Source organism: Pteronotus mesoamericanus, unplaced genomic scaffold (genome assembly GCF_021234165.1).
Source record: "Pteronotus mesoamericanus isolate MK-2021 breed Mesoamerican mustached bat unplaced genomic scaffold, CSHL_Meso_final contig_101, whole genome shotgun sequence".
NCBI classification, from domain to species: domain Eukaryota; kingdom Metazoa; phylum Chordata; class Mammalia; order Chiroptera; family Mormoopidae; genus Pteronotus; species Pteronotus mesoamericanus.
In genome coordinates, this window is record NW_026555001.1 from 25585388 (window position 1) to 25604739 (window position 19352).

Genomic DNA, 19352 nt, shown 5'->3' on the forward strand with positions numbered 1-19352 from the left:
ACCAAAGAGACCGCTGGGGGCCCCCATGGGCTACCGAAGCCCAGGGCAGGGCCCGAACGCCTCCCCAACTGCAACCCCCAACCCTCCCCCCAGGGAAAGCCGGTCCTGGTCCCCGCCCCCGCTTCAAAGCAGACGATTAAGCTGAGAAATATAGTTGACAGAAATGTGTGTGTGTGACACCAAACCAAACTCCACAATCACTGTAGCTTTATGCATACGCTTTATCCACGGCTGCTTGGATACCCCAGGGCTTTCAAAATATTCTCTTGTAACTGCTGATAGAAATGCCTGAAAATATTTTCACCCCCCATTTTGTGTGGGAAAATGTGGACGCATTCGCTCTTTCTCATACGCATTGTTTTCACAGGAAGTGCTCCTCTGATGTGCTGGGAGGGGCTCCAGAGTCCTCGGGGATGGGCTAGTCCCACTTCTCTCCCTCAGGGTCCCGGGGCGAGTCACCCGCCGCTCGGCCTCGCCGCCCCAGCGGCCTCACCGCCCAGCCGAAGACCAGGCGGGGCCTCCACCCCCGACGGCTGCCGGGAGGGCCGCAGGGAAGCCGCCCTGAACGCAGCGCCCGGCTGCCCCCGCGCAGGGGTGGGCGTGCCCGCTGGCCCCCGGGGCCGTGGGGGGTCACCGGAGGCCGGGCGGGGCGTCGGGTGCAGAGGATATTCAGTTCGATCTCACTATCTGTGGTCATTTGCTCCCCCTCCCTGTTTTTCAGGTTAATTTTAAAAAATAAGCAATATAAAAAATATAACAACAGGGTGACCATCTTAACTTATGATGGGTACTGAGCATTTTTAAATACTCCTTAGCTTTTCATAAGCGCACAAATAATTGATGTGATAACATACCCAGTGATTTTTAATCTATTTATTGAGACTAGCAACTCAGCTACCACTATTAACAATTCGCTGTTAGACTAGTTCAAAAATACCTATCTGAAAAAAATTTTTTTAGATATATTTAATTTCATAACTATTTCTTATTTCATGCTGCAGTCCCCTCAATTCAAACTGGTGAGAAACTAGATACGCCACAATAAACAGGTCTTTGACATAGCCTTCTGCCTAAATTCTAGAACATTCTGCCCTCTAGTAAGGGAGCTAGACAGGCCCTTTAAGTCTCCTGAAGTAAAGTATACGTTTGTTCTAACATGTTTAGATCCTTTGGAAATAATGGAACAATCAGTAAAACTCCACTATGCTAACAAAGTGTCAAAGAACAATTTGATCTTGATAAAATCTTTCCAACAGACTTTCTCCCTTTGAACTAATAAATAAATAAATAGCTCACTGGGGTTTCTTTTACTTTTCTTCTTATCCTCACCTGAGGGCATGCTTATTAGTTTTTAGAGAGAGGGGAAGGGAGGGAGAAAGAGGGAGAGAAACATCCATCTGCTGCCTCCCACACGCCCTGACCAGGGACCAAAACTCTCCGTTTACAGGACGGTGCTCCAACCAGCCGAGCCGCACCGGCCAGGGCTCTTTTACTATTATCATAACAAACTTGACAGTTGCCCCTGGGGTTTCTTCATGCTGCACCCCAAAAGTAATCAGCTTTGCCTCAACCAGCATTTCCTGAACCCCTGCTCGGGGTCCCATACGGACACCAGGGATACCCAGGAATTAAAGCAACACACAGTCTCGGCCTTCATGGAGTTTAGGGTCTAGAAGGGGGAAGGCGCTGATCCAATAATCACGCTCATAGGTGTATAATTACAATCTCTGACACAGTTCATGAAGGAAAGTGCACGGGCAGGGCGCCGAGAGCAGAGAACAGCAGACCAGCAGCTCTGCCCCTGAGTGAGTGGAGGGGACTGAGGCCCGAAGAGCGCCAGGCAGAGGACGGGCCACGTGCGAAGGTCCGGGCGTGGACGGACTTCAGCCAGCGAAGCTGCCGCTCAGAGGGCGGGGGCGGGGGGGGGAACGACAGAAGGTGAGGCTAACGGGGGAGGGCGGACTGGGACACCCAAGTCCTGTGACCGTGTTAAGGATATTGGTCTTCATTATAGAACAGACCTGGGACCCCCCTAAAAGGCTTCAAGCAGGGAGCAGCATAAATTGGGCCCGTACCCTAAGGAGAACAACGTGTCGCAGTACAGAGGATGAAGACGAGAGGCCGAGCGTGGCCGTCCGGCCGTGTGGGCGTGTCGGGGGAGAGACACAGAAAACCAGAGAAATCTTTGGAATGGTACACTGGTAGGACCGGGGGACGGACGGGAGGGAGGAGCGAGCCTGCGGGCGGCCCGTGGCACCGTTTTCGGACTACGGCCGGGTGAGGAACTCACAGGGAAACTGTGAGTTCAATATTAGAGATGACAAGTTGGAAGTATCCCGAAGCAATCACGTGGGGATGTCTCCTAGGTGGCTCCTTGCTACAAGGACAGAGAATGTCAGAGAATGCCTGGCCTGGAAAGAACAATGGGTCATCACCGGCGCGTGGGGGAGGTAGCCGTGACGAAAGTGGGCGATCGAAGCGAAGAGAAGACCCCAAGGCCACCCTCGAGAAGCCCTGCTGGGGGGCTGAGCCGGAGGAGGAAAGCCAGGCGGACACAGCGGCCCGCACACAAGGAGAAGGCTTCGGGAAGGGGGCTGGGAGGGAGGCAAAGCCCCGAAAACAGTCACGGGCATTTAGAGAACGGCCATCCAAGGGAAAAGACTGATGCGAATCGGTCCACAGCAATAAGGATACCTCACCGACATTATCCTCGCAAGAAGGAAAATATTTAACTTAAAAAAAAAAAAATCAAACTATCAGGATGAATCCCTTCTTTCTGCAGATGGAGAAAAGTTTCAGAGGAAAAGTGACGTGACCACTGTCTCCGAGCTGAGAGGTGACAGAGCCAGGCAGCGAGCCCACTCCCCGCACAGCCTCCCCAACTCCTCTCCTCCGCCTCCCGCACACCTGCGGTGTCTCCCCGGCCTCGCCGAGGAGCGGCCCCTGCTACGGCGTACGCTCCCTTCTCTGATGGGAGAGCTCGGGAAACTCCACCGCACAAAACCGATTCCCTGAGCTAAATCCGATCACTGCTTTGTTTCCGGTGCTTACCTCCTTGATTGTGGTATTTCTTCCCCTCCATGAAAACCACCATCTTCCTCCCTTTCTGGGCATCTTATCCCTCATGATAGATTCCACAGTGGCCTGTTTTAAATGGATGGTAACATAAATAATGGAAGCAAAAAAAGATCAACTTAGCACATTCAAACCAAAAGACGCACACATGCAAATTAAAGTAAGATTAAAAAAAAAAAAATCAAGAGAAAACACAACATACTATTTGTGAATTAAAAAATTTCGAGAAGCAAAACCTAATGGCGTCCAAAATTACATTAAGGTAACTTAAGCATGAAGACTTAAGAAGATGTTAAAGGAATAAACAAACAACAAAAAGATACAACACAACAACAACAAAAAAAAGAAAGCATTGAAAATCATTAGTGATTAGTAAAACCAGAAGTTTTCAAATTAAAGTGGCTTACTGGTTAGGATATTGTTACTCTCAATATAAAACAAAAAGTGAAATGATTACTATGGGGTATAGCATAAAAATGCACAAGATGTTTTTAATAAATGTAAATTTCTAAATTTCAATAAACTGAACATAATAAATGCATTTAAAGTATCAAGTGTTAAAAAAAATTCACACTCTTGCCCTAAATGGACGTTTAATGGGAAAATATTCAATATCAACTAATAATTTTCTAAGTGTTTCCAAAGAACAGAATACCCCTCCTGAGGCTAATTCCAGGCCCAAGGCCAACGTTATCTCATTTGCCTTCCTTGGGTCGTACGACTATCAGGTAGCAGTGGACACATCAGCTGGTAATGACTGAACGATTTACTCTTTCCACCAAACAGATTGCCAGGAAGTGGAAAAATAAATAATTCACATATTTAGCCTGAAGTGGGCTTCTTTTTATCATTTAAAACATCCCCACCTGCCACAAAGAAAAACCCGAATACTCTGAAATGCTTAAAATGCAAACATACATACCCTCTTCATGAACAGAACCACCTGTAAAGATGTCAATTACCCTACCCTCCTAATTCATTCATAAATGTATAAAACCCCAATTAAAAAAATTAAAAAACTGACAGGATTATTGTCAGACCTAACAAGATTACTGTCTGAAGTTCATAGGAAAAACATCACCAGCCAAAAAAATTCTCAGAAGAGTAATAAGAAAACACAAGCCTTACTAAACAGTAAAGTATATTTAAAACCACAGTAACTTTTAAAACTGAAGTTGGTACGTGAGTAAACATATTAAGGAAACAAAAGATAAGGTTCAGTAATAAACCTGAATTCACAGAGAAACCTAAGAGCTGACCGAGTTGTCACTGCCTGTCGGTGGGGACGAGGATTCTTTCTCATCCAACGAAAGGTGCCGGGATAGCCGGGCGGCTGCGCCCCGGCCCACACCTGGAAACCTCTGCTCACGGCGCAGGCTGCAGCGCGCTCCGGGAAGGCAGCCGTCAGGCCAGAAGTGAGCCGCAGCTGGTCTGCTCCATTCACAGCCATCCATCCCACCGTCTTGCCAGCTTCCAGCTGGGAGGTGATCATGTGACCACGCTAAGCCAATGAAATGCCCCTGTCCTTCCCATTTTGGCTGTGGTTGTACAAGACGATGGGTAGAACAGTCGTCTTGTGATCATGAAGGGAAAGCGAAGAAAGCCACAGAGACGCTAACCCACACTCATCAAGCCTGGGGCTCCCAGCCTGAGATTCTCATTATGCGTGAGAAGAAACCCCTATCATTTACGCCCCTTGCGGTCATGTTTCCTGCAACCAACGCATCCTAATTCAATAACCAGCTGCAGGGGGAGAAAATGACTTGGTTCCTGATACCTCACCCGTTACTCTCAAAATGAAATCTAGACGAATCAAAGAGCTAAGAAAGTACTAGAAGAGGAGACAGGGCACATTTTCACAAGTGTTGGAAATGAGGAAGCAGGGCCATTCCAAGTGTGACACAAAACCCAACGGCCGTAAAAGAAGGACAAATTCTGCATCTAAATGTACTTCTAGATTAGATAAACACCGTGAACAGTCAAAAAATTACTGACACACTTGTAAAAAGACTTAGGATGTGTATCACAAAGACTCATTTCTTTACGTTTAGAAGCCACAGGTATTTCCTCTTCTATAAACTAAAGCTTAACAGTATTTCCACTGCCCTGGTCTCCTCTCTTATTGATGTGTAAGAGTCGACACATGTAACACAAATGTTTGTCCCAGGTCACAGATACCGTGAGGGACCTGACAGGACAAAGCAAAAACCACCCAGGAGGCAGGCCCTCCGCCCAGTGCACCATGTGCACAGGTTAAAGTACCCTCAGAATAAGGTCAGGAGCCCCAAACTCCAAAACACACACACACACACACACACACACACACACACACGCCCAAGGACGAGCGAATACGCTCATCAAAGTCAGACAGACCTTCCAGAACCTCAGCAAACAGCAAAGCAGCAGAGAGCACTTGCTGCGTGCACTAAGGGCAAACAGAGCGTGTGGCCTTCTAGGAAAACACAGCGCTGGAAAAATGGACAATTCCAGGCCGAGCGCCTAGGACGCGCTGGAGGGGTCCTTGGAGGGAGGAGGGCAAAGCAATGGCCCCGTGGCGCATCTGACCTCTCACCCCGCGACTCCTGGCAGCTGCTCACCTGCACTTGCCTCCAGGCCTGAGGCCGCTGCCTGGCTGAGCGAGCCGGAGCCCCTGGCGGGGCCTGGCGTCTGCCGCGCCGCCTGCCTGCACCCTCCCCTCATCATCCCCGGGCTCTGCCCCAGCGTCCGCCTGCTCTGGCCCCGCCTGTGTCCCTGGCACTTGGGTGTCGGGAAAGGAACCCTGGAGGAGGCAGGACCCGGTGCAGCACCACCACAGTTGGGAGGTTTGCCATGATGAGCAAAAGAGGGAGGGCCGTTCGAGGAGCAAGAGAAGTGGGTTCAAAACCCCTGTCATCGATAGGCAGGAACTTCGGAGAGCACAAGGCAGCCAACTTTGCGGAAAAGCTGAGTTGCACCCGCCCAGACTACCGCGCCCCCCACTGTCAGGAGCCCTTCTTTCTCATGCTGACGCTCACCTTTGGCAGAGGCTTCTGGAAAGCCTGCATGGCCAGGAGCAGAGGGGCCGCCGTGGTCCAGTTATAGTACCTGACGCGAAACAGCGAGACGAACGTCAGATGGAGGCGCGGGCTGAAAATCTCACAGCATGAGAACGGGTCACAGAAAGTTCTAGAACTGTAGCTGGGTCTGTGAAGAGCCCAAAGCTGTTGCCAACACCCCAGCCCTCTCCCACAGGTCCCACCCGTGCCACGGCCACCCAGAGGGGGCGAGCAGCTGTCCCAGGCAGCAGCACAGAGGTGGCGGGAGACCCTGCAGCCGCTGGAGAGCTGCCCAAGGCCCACGTGCACCAGGCACCCGCATGCTGGTGGTACGCCTGCCACGCGTGCAGGAAAAGGCCACCAGGCTCCCTAACTTCACATGGCCCCTCAGGGAGACGAGCTTGCCAGCAGCCCGCGCGTCCCCTGGCCTCAGACGAGGAAGCTGTCCAGGGTGGGCACGCAGTGTCGCCTGTCACACCCGCGGACTCTTCCGGCCCACGCCCCACAGGCCTGTAACCGAGCAGGGCCCACCACAAAGTCTAGCACCGGTGGCCGTGGAAACCCACAGCACCGAAGCCTTCATCAGCCTGCCCACTCTACAACGCCACCGCTAGTGCCGCAGTGTCGCCAATGATACATTCTAACAAAGATGTATAAAAATGTATGTGAATATAAAAACTAATTTCTAAGGTTCGTTGCCTAGGTCTCTGTATTTGAAAAACTAAAACCAAAATGGTGTCATGTCCCTGCGAAAATGACTCTCGAGAGAGAAACTCACTTATTCCCGATCTTCACCACAAGATTGGGGTCGTCAATGAGGGCAGGGTTGTCCGCAAACTGTTGATATGACACAGCTTGTTCCAAAAACGCTTCTGGGAAAGCAATCGTGGGGGACAGGGGAAAAGATAAAGAAAATCCGATTAAAAAAATGAGGCCTATTTCCACTGGCTCCTCCTGTTCACCAGGTAGGTCTTCTGAGAGTTCACACATTCCCACTGCGCAGGTAATTCCTCAGCTGTGTGAGTAAAGGAACTTCAGCTTGTCCGGGGGCAGCGTCCTCGCAGAACGCAGGGGCCGGGCAGGCTGAGGGTGTGGGCGAGGCGCCCCCTTTGCTGGGGTGCAGATTTTACGCGGGGGCAGGGGCGTGGCGAGCACAGTCTATGCTGTGTCCGAGGAAGCAGGCGGGTGGTAAGTGGGGCTCAGAAACTGGGTGACTGGGTTTAGGCCACATTGATGGGTGTGACCGTGGCAAGCGGTTAGTGTCCCCGAGCCTCAGTCCCCTCATCTGTCCCATGCAGATGCTTCCTCGGGAACCGCGAGGACGGTAGAGGCCGTGAATAAGAGGCAGTGTCCTGCCTAAAACAGGGACTCGCTCAGCGTCACCCGGAGGCGGTCTGTCCACTGTCACCTGCAGGAAGTGCGGGGGCGCGTGCGGCCCAGCCGCTGGCCCAGCGGCCCCACTCAGGTCAGAGCTGGCGGAAGGCCCAGGTCAGGAGGCGACTTCGACTCATCGTCGTCGGGCTGACGGGTTAGCGGGGTCAGGGGCCAGAATGCGGAGCCCTCGTCCGTGCGTAATAAGTAGCTCACAAAGCCGTGGAGGGACCTCAGGGTGGAGACAGGGCTGAGGGTGGCATCTCTGGCAGGAAGGTGGCTCATGAGTGGCAAGGGGCAGAGGTATAGGACCCCGCCCCGTTCCTGGCCAGAAATTCAGACCATGGCGGGAACGAGGGGTGGTGGAGGGGGAGATGGTGCAGGGGGTGGGGGAGGGGCAGCGGCCTCCTCAGGGAGCGTGTCGCGCGGGGCCGGCTGGCGGCACGACGGGCGTCTGGCCCACCTCACCACCTAACTGCCCTGAGACTCCGGGAAACCACTTTACGGGTGTGATGGGTGCTATGAGTTCACTCACTACCTAAGTCAGCCCTGGGGCTCCCTTCAGAGCAGCAGGGAGGTGTCCCTGGACTCTCCCAGAGGTCCCCCTCCCCTCCAGGGCGCTGGGTCCCCACCAGCTGCTGGCTCCCACGCCTCTACAGGGCGGCGTGGGCCAAGGAGACACGGGGCAGGCGCAGCGAACATGCCTGACAATGCGCGGCCCCGATGAACTCGTTGCTTGAAGCTGCGCAAGAACCACGGAACCCTGAGGTCAGCCAAGTGCAAGGCAGCACCGCGTGGGCCATGAGCAACAAGGCGTCAGCACCCGGTGCTCTCTTGAACCCAGTGAAGTCAAAGCACAGCAGCCGGGGCTCCCGGACGTTCTAACCAGTCGCCACAAGAGGGCGCCCCTGGCTTGAAGACCAGCTCCAGAGCCGCGCGGTACCTGTGGTTATCTCCCTGTTGTCACTGAGGCCGCCACAGAGGGAGATGGCGATGGAAGGCAGGTCCCTCAGGCCGTCGGAGGTGCTCTCCACACCACTGTCAACGCCGGAGCTGCCCACGGACTGCGGGGACTGGTTGGCCGACCGGGCTCCGTTGTCAGCATGCTTGGGGAGCCCAGAAGGATCTCCACTGCGAGGAGGAGGAGGGGAGGCGGTCTGAGGATTTCCCTGGTCTTGGGTCTCACGCAGACACCAAATGACTCCTGCAACCGGCTACCCCGCAGAGCGGCAAACGGCTTTTTACTGAAATGCCAGGACAGGCATTTCAGTAAAGCACCATGAGAAGCCAGCGCAAGTGAAAGGAATTGCCTCGGGAGAGGACACAGCCTTCCGCCTGTCACATCGCCTCGTACCCCCTCCCAGCCCACCTGAGGGGAACTGCGGAGACAGCGCTCGCCTGAGAGGCCACAGCCCTGCGCTCGCGCCCTCCCCGCCAACCCTGGGGGGCCTAAAGATGCGCCCGGGGCCACGGGGCACCCTCTCCTGGGGAGAGAAGCAGCCATGCAGATGCCCACCGCTGGCCACTGAGTTGGGCGGTGGGCCACTGACCACTGCAACGCAACCTCGGTGTCTGGGGGTCGGCCCGCACCTGCCTTCCTGCGCCGACCGTGCACAGCCACCCCACAGAGACACCCCCACGCTGTCTGCAGGGGCCGCCTGCCATTCCCACTGGTGGCTTTTTCCAGTAAAACAGGAGCCTCCTCCTGCCTTTTCTCGCTCTCTAGTCAAATGGCAGGAAACAGTCGCCTCCCACAGATTCCTACTCAGAGCACAGACAGTGATGCGAGGAACAGAGAGAAATTTTACTTTTTGGGAAAATACAGCGCGGCCACCTCAGGATCCATGTCTGTGAGGTCGTCCAGGTAGACGCCGTCGGCCCCCAGGTGTCTGCTGCGTTTGTCTGCGGGAGCACACAGGCTGGGTCAGAACGCCGTCCTCCGGAAGCCAACCGCAGGCCTCTGGGGGTCTCCAGAAAGCACGTCCAACCACAGCGCGCAACTGTGCTCAGAGGGGCGCACACAGCCCTGCACCCCACGGTCGGAGCCGGCAGCAGAGCACGGCGGAAGGCCAGGCGCCCTGGTCCACACGCAGCGCCCTGGCTTGCTGACCGCGCGGCCTGGGCCAGGCCGGGGACTGCCGAGCCTCACGGCCCGTCTGTGAAGTACGCGCGCTCTGTTGCAGTGATAAGCATCCTCGCTGTTAAGTGGTACAGCTTTCATCGAGCCCAATCACGGGAGCACGGCACGCACGTGTGTGCCGACCGGACCTCCCGCTTACTTCTGGCAGAGAATCGCATCACGGGTTCCTAGGCGGGCAGAACCCTGTACAAAGCTGACTGGCTACCAGGCAGGGTTGACGCCGTCACTCCGACGCGCCACCAGGTGGGCATTAATCTAGGGTCTGTGGAGCACCTGCTGGGTGCCGACCACTACTGAAAGCAGCGGGGAAGCAAAGGTAAACCAGGCCAGAGTCCTGATCTCACAGAGCACTTACGCCCTGGTAGGGCGTCGGCAGAACAAATGAGCGCCGGAATGGGGTAAGCGGAAATTCAACCCCAGTGATGCACTCGGGAGAAACTGGGGACCAGGCAGAGGATCCCAGGTCAGCTGAGCAGCTCAGCATGTGCCGAAAAGGGTTCCTCTGGATCCCGGCACCCCCGGGCTGGAAGACGAGGGGCTCACTAACAATCCCCAAGACCTGCCATACGTCCCATGTTCCACCCCTAGGGTCTCCTAGTTAACATCCTCAGCAAAGGGGCACAACTGAACGCGACAGACGCCGTGGCTCAGGCAGCACGGCAACGGGCAGAGCGGCCCGTCTGGGGGGGTAGCCAGGGTGCCCCAGCAGCGGCCGCACCTTTTCTCCTGGAAGGTGAATCCGTCTTGCTCGCCATGGCAGACAGGGCTCTGGACTCCTCGGTGGCCGGCGGCGGCGGGGCGGCGGCCCCCAAGGCCTCGGCGTCTTCCTCGTTCACAAACTGCATCTCAGTCTGAGACTTGTTCTGCTCTGCAAGTGGCTGCAGAGCAGGCGCCCCGGCCGACGTCGGCGACTGGTCACTCAACGCGTCGGAAGATTCACTGTGAATGGCCTGAAAGTGCATTTCCTCACAGATTTTCCTGCTGCTCAGTGGGCTGGAGTCTTTCGTCTTGTGTGGCGACGTCTAGATCAAAGGAACAGGGAGAGAGAAACAGAGGGCTCAGAGCACAAGCAAACAGGAAAATGATGTTAACTGAAGAACCGCAATTAGCCAAAAAAGGATCTGCCGCACTGTCCGCGTGTGGCAGGAGACACCTAGGCCTCGGGAGTCCCGTGGCGATTTCCACACCTGCCAAAGCAAAGGAGCTTCCGTGTAAAATAGCCACTGGCCAGTAGGCGTGAGTGAGCGGGACCGGCCAGCAGGGGGCAGCAACCCACATGCCCATCAGCGCATAGCACAGCGCGGGATCCTGCAGTAATGAGAGTCTGTGGGTTGCGATGACGTGCGACAACGTGAGGCAGCTTGCAAAACTAATCTCTGCTGTCCGGGAGTCAAGAGCACGTCTGTCCCCGAGGAGGGTCAGTATGAGCAGTGACTGCCACGGCAGGGGCTTCCGCTTCGGACCCAAGGTCGGTCCCGCGTTGCGGTCCGGAAGCCAGTCACACGGACACCTTCACAGTGGGAAAACGCACTGGCCTACGTACACACTCACAACCTGGGATTTTCCATGTGCCATATTTTGTCGTGTATAATGTGCACTTTTTTGCCCAAATTTTTGAGGGAAAAATAAGGATGCGCGTTATACATGGGTAGTACTAATTCCATATCTAAGTGTTTTTAATTCTTTTATTTATGCTTATGCGTTAAACGTGTAGCTCTAAAAAGCCATAATGATATCTGTATGCAAAATAATACTGTGGAATGCAATAATCGGTTTTGTTTCTAAATGTAAATAAATTGAAAACTGAATTAAAAAATTAAAACAAAAGATTTTTTCCCTGAAAGACTGGGCCAAAAACATGGGGGTGCAGTATACTTGGGAATGCATTACACATGGCAAAATACAGTATGTGTGCATATTTCACCCCAAAATGTGAATAAGTGAAGATTTATTCGGTGGCCGGTTTACATGAATGGGGAATTAGCATTTCTGATTCTGCCTCTCCAAGGAATTTCCCGTTATGGAAAAGATTAATCCAAACAAAAACCGAAACGCCATTTGCGCATCAGAACAGGGTTCAGCCTGGCATCTCACGGCTCCCGCGCAGAGGAGCCCGGCGCTGCGGCGGGCCTGCGGTTGGAGCTTTTTCAAGAAGTGGCGGCTCTGCACTTCCGTGCCGTTTCCCCAGGACCCAGTGACACGGGTTTGTCAAGGCAGTTGGCTGGGTCAGAAGCTCGCCCATGGGCAGAGAAATCAGCATTTTCCGTGAGAGCTACACACAGCCTGAGAAGGGCAGGAGTCCACAGCATCGGCCTCCACGGACCTCCCCCCGCAACGAGCTGCCGGCCGGGAGCCTCAACAGGAGCGCCTCCCGCCCTCCACTCACTCGCTCGGATCCTGAACTTTTAGTGGGGAGACGAGAGGCTGGGGCATCTTCCAAGGGCCTTATAATAAGTTAAAAAAAAAAGCTTGAAACAGAGTAATTCAAGAGTCTTCAAAGGCATTTGCATATGAAAAACAGCTTCTCGAACGGAAGCCCTGCGGCCATGCCGGTCTTCGGAAGCTGCCTGACTGAGGCGGCAGGACCGGCAGGACCGGCGCCCTGGGAGGGCCACCTACCTTCGCAGCTTGCGGCAGCTCCCCCCAGAGCCACAGCATCTCCAGGTCGCTCTTCTGCGCCGTCCTGCCTCCCGACTTGCTGACCAACTCCGAGTCGCTTTTTGGTGTGGACGGTCGGGACCCTGAAGGGCTTAACAAAACACAGGTCCATGGTTACAGTTGGAAGGGAAATTTGTTTTTAAGTGTTTTTGGCCCAGAATTCCATGGTTCAAATAGCCCAGGAAATGCACCCAAACCACTGCTCCCTTACAACAGAGATCTTCAACCTTTTCCACCTCAGGGCACACGTACACTAATTACTGAAATTCCCCAGCACCCCCAGAAACAGGATTTTGGCAGATCTGACCAAAAAGATAGGTATAATTTTGATTCATTCACACCAGATGGCTATTGTTGTGTTGGCTGTCGTCATTTTCTTATTTTACAATCAAGGGAAAAGAGGTCAATGCCCCGGACGAAATAGGCAGTGCATGTTTTAACAGTTCTTGCAGCACATGGTTGAAAATCACTGGCTTATGAGCATGGCTTTGTGACACGTCCCTCCTGTGGCCGCCAGGGGTCCACAGGACACCTGGCCAGGTGGTAGGTGCTCCCAATATGGGTAACCTAGTCCCAACCCACTGCTGAATTCCCAGTAGAAAAAAAGGAGAAGTAGCATCAAAAAGGGGAAATTGAAAGAAAAAAAAGAGGTAGAGTGTTCCTTTACTTCACAACCAGCCATGGCCCCGCCCCACCCCCCCGAGGTCACCCCTGTTGCCCCCCCAACTTCCAACCACCCTAACGGTGGCTGAAGGGCCTGGCCGCCGCTGGCATGTGCCCCTTCTGTTCTATATTTAAAATACTGACTAGAATCTTCACTGGCTTTGAAAAGAGGAAACTGCATCATGTGCCAACTTAACCACAAATGCCAGACGCCACAAACTTGCTAACATGGCAGGGCCTCCATGCTGCCGACTTTACAATCTTACACCTTCCAGGAACGCTTCAAAGGTTCCTGCTTGCGAAGGCTCCTTCTCTAACAACATCTTGCAACGCTTCATTCTCAGGCCACCTTTGAGGCGGCAAAAACTTGCCTTCTCATTTCCATGTTTTCTCTTTTACTTTCGAGACAAAAGTCTGAACAAGGTCTTACTTCTGTTCAGCCAGTCACCTGCCAAGAGTGACCAACTTACCTACAAAATCCGCACAGGATTCTAAACAGACAGACGGGAAAAACAACGCACCCCTGTAATTATTGCTTGTCTTTCCTCTCCTGCATCGTTTCCTCCAGAGGAGGGTGGCAGCTTTCAAACACAGCCAGACCTAAGAGCCGCTGCCACGGGCTTCTTCAACGCGTGCCGCCTCCCCGGATGCACCTGACCGCCGCACCTGAGTTAGAGCCACTCCGCTGGCATACAGCCCTCCTATCGCGACACGGGGAGCTCATGGATGATACGTAACTTGTATCAAAGCAGGACCCTCAGGGGCTACGTTGATCCTGGATGTCCTTATTCAAGCCAGGGGGACCGAGCAGACTGAGCCTGTTCCCTCCCTCCCACTCTGGGTACACGAAGGCTGCTTCCTTCTCCCAAGGTGCCTGCCGCCCTCCACATACCCACACAGCGGGGCGCTGGGGGGGAGCCCCCAGCTCTGCTCTGCCAGTCTGTGGAGAAGAGGATCCTGCGGTGGCATTTCGTGAGAGCACATAACATGGGACACGTCCCCCAACGAGCAAGCACTCCTGCCCTTCAGGAAGGAGTTCCTCGCAGGAAGGCTGGGTCCGCCGCACGTCTGCGTGGTAAAGGGCTATCACCTTCCAGCCTCTCTGTTTCCTCTAGCTCTGCCACTGAGCTTTCCTCAAAGGGTCGCGGCTGTTCCGACACTGTGATGTCCACGATCACACGTTCGGTGCACCGGGGGCACCGTGGCCTCCAGGACGGGGCCTTTGTGCCTACAACTGCAGCCTGAGGCCACGCCCTGCCAGGGCCCTCCCGGGAGATGACCTCCCACCCCCACCAGAGCCGCGCCCAAACCACGAATCACTTGTCTACAAAGCCCCTGCCATTCATCATGCTGATCACACAGAATACAACTGTATTACCTTTTCTTACTGCTATTTGTTATAAATTCTGTGAAATAAGTGGTCTCATCCACTGCTACTAAATTAGGTAAAGCCCTTTCGGCTGAATCATTTGCCGGGTCAGCAAGCGCTTTCTGTGAAAGGCCGGAATGCAAATATTTCAGGCCTTGTGGGCCACACGATCTTGATCACAGCTACTCAGTTCTGCCCACCCCCGAGCACAAAAGCAGCCAGAGCTGGTATGCAAACCAACTGGCGAGGCTCCCGCAAGCCTTCAGAGAAACAGAAGGCACGCCAGATGCGGCCCCGGGCCACGTGTGGTCTGCCAACCTCTGCTCCAGAAGAATGCAAATGCTGAAGACAGTGCCCAAGCGTGTCCCGACTCCAGAACCCAAACGTTGTGATCCCTCCACCAAAAGCCCGCAGGAGGCCAGAGGCCCTTGGGCTCGAAACGCGCACTCACAAAGGAGCAGGCCCATGCAAAAGGCACAGACAGGCTGCACGCCCCGCCTCTCCCAGGCCGGGCGCGGCCCCCGCCGTGCTGGCCGCCTAGGCCGCGCCAGCCTGTCTCAAGGGGTCTGCACCCCACGCTCACGCCCCCTCTGGCTGCTCGCCGTGGCGGGGGGGCTCGGCTGACCATGAGTTCGTCAAGGACTCCCGATACTGCACAGGACTGATGAGAACAGCGATTCCGAAGTTTTCCGCGATCAAATAGTAGACTTTCACGATCACGGGTTGCTCCAAAAAGCAAGCTTACAAGGTTACTGACCGATTTTCCTAATAAGTAATGCACTTATATGAGCCCTACAAGTGTTCAGTGTTTCTGCCAGTCCCAATGAGGCAAACTGGTTTTAACTGCTCGCTGCTCGGTTTACCTCATTTTAAAATGGCCTTTCTTCTGCACATAGGACCTCTGAACCAAGTACATCCTGAGATTTAGTTCTTCAATCAAAAAGAAAAAGTTTCCCATCTAGAAATTACCCATAGCTTCATTCACTAAAATTTTAAAGTAAACCCCTAAGTCCACAAAGCGGGACAGCCAGCCCGAGGGCGGGCAACCCTGAGGGACTCAGGCAGGAGCCCGAGACCACTGCGTCATACGAGAGAACCTACGATCCTCACCCTTAGGCTCTACCCTACCCGATTCTCCAAAACTCTGCTCTAGAAATGCTGGGAAAACATCCGATGCCATTATTCAGAAAGTCTAATGAGCTATTTAAATAGTTATAATAACTTCCATTACACTAAACTGTGTCCTAAAAAAGAAATCTTGTAAACTTATTTGCTGAACAACCCTAGACAAAAAATGAAGATCATATTCCCAATTTTTATGTCATTATTCTATTTTCAAAGCACTCCACAGAATAAGGAAGAATTAGATGCACAACCATAATTCCCAGAGTCAAAGTTAGTATTTGAAAAAGAATCCACAAGTGCTTACAATGAATGGAGAACAGTAATCTCTATGTATTTTCATTACAAGTAATTTGATTAGCTAGTAAAATAGACTTGTAAGAGTTAGATCATAATTTTCACTTCATTGACTCTATATGCATTTGCTGCGTAAGTAATTTTGGTTAATGGTAAAATAGATTTGTGAGAATTAAATGAACCATTTCGTTATCAAAGACATCCGAGTGGGGAAATGGCCACTACCTTTCCGAAGCGAGGAGGAGGGACGGCTGCGGAGGGCAGGAGCTAGAGAGCCCCGCCTCGGCCACGTCCGCCAGGTGAGGCGGGGTCCTTTTGCGCTCCAGCAGGCTCCTGGGTCCCACGCGGCACACGCATTCAGAGGAAAGAAAGATCACAGATCAGTCAAAAGAAGTGAAAGATCACACAAACCACAGGACCACTCTCACCGGTCCCAATTGTAAGAAAACGAGTATTACATACAAATGCTCATTTGTAACCGGCAGTGGCAGACGATGTGCTGAAATTACTGAGAGCAACATGAATTTCCTCAACTGCAGACACAGGAAAAACTGCCCAAGACCCATTTCACTTTCTAGTTCATTCCTATGCCCATAAAAGACTGTTTTCCTCTGGTCAGAATTTAGTGCTTTACCCCATCTTTGGAGTATGGGGTTTATTTGTTCTGTCAGCTGTCTCAGTAAAGAGAATACATAATTCCAAGCACGGAAATTATCTATTTATGCTCATCTGTAACTGCATTTGACATGGTCAGACCTACATAATTGGACATGGTTATCACTCTGGATTCACGGAGTAAAACATGAAAGACTGAGAAAACCTCTTCAGGGTTGTGTTGAAAACATTTATTTTAAATGCTTTAAGTTAAAGTGTGTTTGAACAGACTTTAACACCTATTAGTGGTTTCCGCCCCATTCCACACATTTTCTCCCGGAAGTACATCCCCCGCCCCCGGGGCTCTGCAAAGGTCCCCGCATGCACTGTGCAACAGGACACTGTGCCACAGGATGGCCGCAGCCGTGGGGTGACTGCCGAGCACGCGAACCACGTGACTAAACAGGTCCTGGACCTGTGACACACACAGCGCTCCCAAAGGCTTGGCACAAAAACAGAACGTGCAATCTCTCGTTCATGTTTGCAAAACCTGACTCCTTGCGATGGTATTTTGGATTTGCTGGGTCAAATCTAACACATCATCCAAGTTAATTCTATCAGTTTCTTTTTACCCTTCAAGGACGGCTGCTAGAAAATTTTAATTTACCCATGGAGCTGGCACCAAGTGCCTGTTGGACAGGGCTGGGCTTTACACAAGTCGGAGGCCCCCAGCCCCACCCTGGCTGACTGACAGTCACTGTCACCGTCCTGGCTGGCCCCAGGCACGCGTCCCGTCTCGTCCTCTCTGCCCCAAAGCTCAGCGCAACCTGCTCGCCGCAGTGTGCCATTCACGAGGGCGCCGGGACCCAGGGGGCGGGAGACGGGCTGTGGGCGCGTGTCAGAGCTCGCAGGGACTCCCGCGTGCCCGGGTTAATCCAGGAGACAATCTCACACATTAAGAATAAGAACAGGCCACGGATGTCGCTGTCACGTGGAGTGCTATTCCTCAAGCTCTTTTCATGATCACCACACTCCTGAGCGTTTTGAGACATATTTTCCCTAACAGCCCTCCCTCCGCCATGAAATCTCCATGCCAAGGACGTGCCGGGGACCCGTTTGTGGGCGGTGGCTCATTCCGGGCCACAGGTCAACACAATGCCTAAGATGGGCTGTGCCACCCGCGAACCAATTTTTGTCCCGATGGGCTGCTATCACCCCTATTGAGATGGCGTGATCTAGGTCTGTCCCCTCCCCTGGTCTTCGGAAAACTGCCCAGAAGGGCTCACGTGTGTTTTCGTGGGCTCCACCGACTTAAAAGCCTCGGGAGTCTCAGTGCGCGACCCGCGCGCCGGCAGCTCTGGCTCTGCAGCTCCTACCGGAAGTCCGGGCCGACGGGAGCTCGTTGCAGGGAAATGAGCGTCCCTGAGTTCAGCAGAACAGCCTGAGCTCGGGGCAGGGCGTCGCTCTAACAGCCCCCAGCGACCTCAGCGGCCCCTGAAGCCACCTTGCCGCTTGAACCTTTAGAGTTAAGTATCAAGAGAGGCCGTTGGCACCTGTTTTCTCCTGGTGACAGTCCGCGTGATGTACGTTAACTTTCTGTGTCAGCTCGGGGATCCAAGGGCCACCTCTGCAGAGCAGCTCCGACACTGGATGGTAACGGCCTCTAACATATGCCGCGTTAACCCTCGCCTGCGCCTCCGACTTGAAGCCGCATTTTTTCCAAGAACTGACTTCAGACCCTCCGGGGGCCAGGACTGGAGAACCCACCCCCCCACACGCACGCACACGCACGCCAGCCAGCAGCTCACCTGGTGCTGGGTGACCACTCTTGGTCAGAATTGGAGCACGATGCGGACTGAGGGTGGGTCGTGCCTGGGGACAGGTTTTCCTCAGGAACGTCTTCTTGGAAGGGAGGCATGTCGTTAGCAAGAGCTCTGTTTTAAAAAATAACCATAATAATTAAAGTCCAAGGTTTATCGGCAATAGATGCATAACAAAGGCACGTTTCCATCTTTTCTTGAGTTCTTCTGAGCGCTTTGGAGTCACGTGATCTCTCGGAACCACCAGCCCTATTCCAGGCCGTGCAGGGGGAACACGGAGATGCAGGCCCACACAAACGTGCCGTGTACGTTCACGCTACGGCTGAATTAGAAATGTAACATTATTTGGTTCAAGTGTGTGGACTTGCCCACGTGCGTGATGACGGCCCTCCCTGTCCTTGACACTGTAACACCTTATCCAGTCTCCTTTCACGTGTCATCTCACAAAGCCTGAGGGGTAGACGGGGCCCCAAAGTGGACCCGGGGTTATAAAACTCTTGCCATGCCCGGGCCGGGGGCGGGGGGGGCGGGGGGGATGCTGCTGAATTAGTACACGACCAAACACAGTCCACGTTTCATCCAGCAGAATAAATAAACGCTATAAACCAAATAGATCTTAAAGTACCAAATGACTGCCGATCCACCTCGTTTCCAGTATAACACACTCACTACAAAAGTGATTCGCTGTTTCGCTCAGGCCGAGGCCATCTGTCTGTAGATGGGATGTCACCTGAAATACTACCTATCCCCACGTTCTGGAACTGAAAGCCCAGCCACCTGCTTCCGAGGCCACGGCAGACGTGAGGCCATGGTTAGGAAAAGCGACGGCTGCCAATCTGCCCTTACTTTTCACCAGGGGAAAAAGGCCTCTCTCCCGAATAATGAACCTGAGGTTCCTTATGCCTTCTTTACGTTAACAAGATACACAACAATTATCAAAAGTTACACTGAATTACAGAAAAATTGGAAACATCAATCAAATATCCTTTACAAATGAGTTCTTTCAAAACTGGCATTTTTCACCAAAATAGTAATGTAGAGAAACAGAATTTCACCACACTGTTAAAAGCAAAAATAAAACAGATGTCCACTAAACTTTTGGCCAAATCAAAACTGAAAAGGGCGGCATGTAGCGACAACTGGTCATGTTCTACACTGACCTGCAATCCTCAGTCTATGGTAGATCAGCCCCGGACTACAAATTAGCC

The 19352-nt window shown here is 53.1% G+C and overlaps 1 protein-coding gene across 5 annotated transcripts in view; it reads right to left on the minus strand.

Annotated features, from left to right (window-relative positions):
* LPIN1 (lipin 1) overlaps positions 1–19352 on the minus strand; it is a 101278-nt gene that overhangs the window by 23834 nt on the left and 58092 nt on the right. For all 5 annotated transcript variants that reach the window (XM_054569569.1, XM_054569559.1, XM_054569590.1 and 2 more), the window contains 9 exons: positions 18133–18258; positions 15956–16063; positions 12241–12370; positions 10340–10643; positions 9290–9383; positions 8425–8612; positions 6889–6982; positions 6090–6159; positions 3052–3144 (listed from right to left, as the gene is read on the minus strand). In XM_054569569.1, coding sequence (XP_054425544.1) covers positions 3052–3144; positions 6090–6159; positions 6889–6982; positions 8425–8612; positions 9290–9383; positions 10340–10643; positions 12241–12370; positions 15956–16063; positions 18133–18258 — 1207 coding nt within the window. The remainder of the gene's footprint in view (positions 1–3051; positions 3145–6089; positions 6160–6888; positions 6983–8424; positions 8613–9289; positions 9384–10339; positions 10644–12240; positions 12371–15955; positions 16064–18132; positions 18259–19352) is intronic.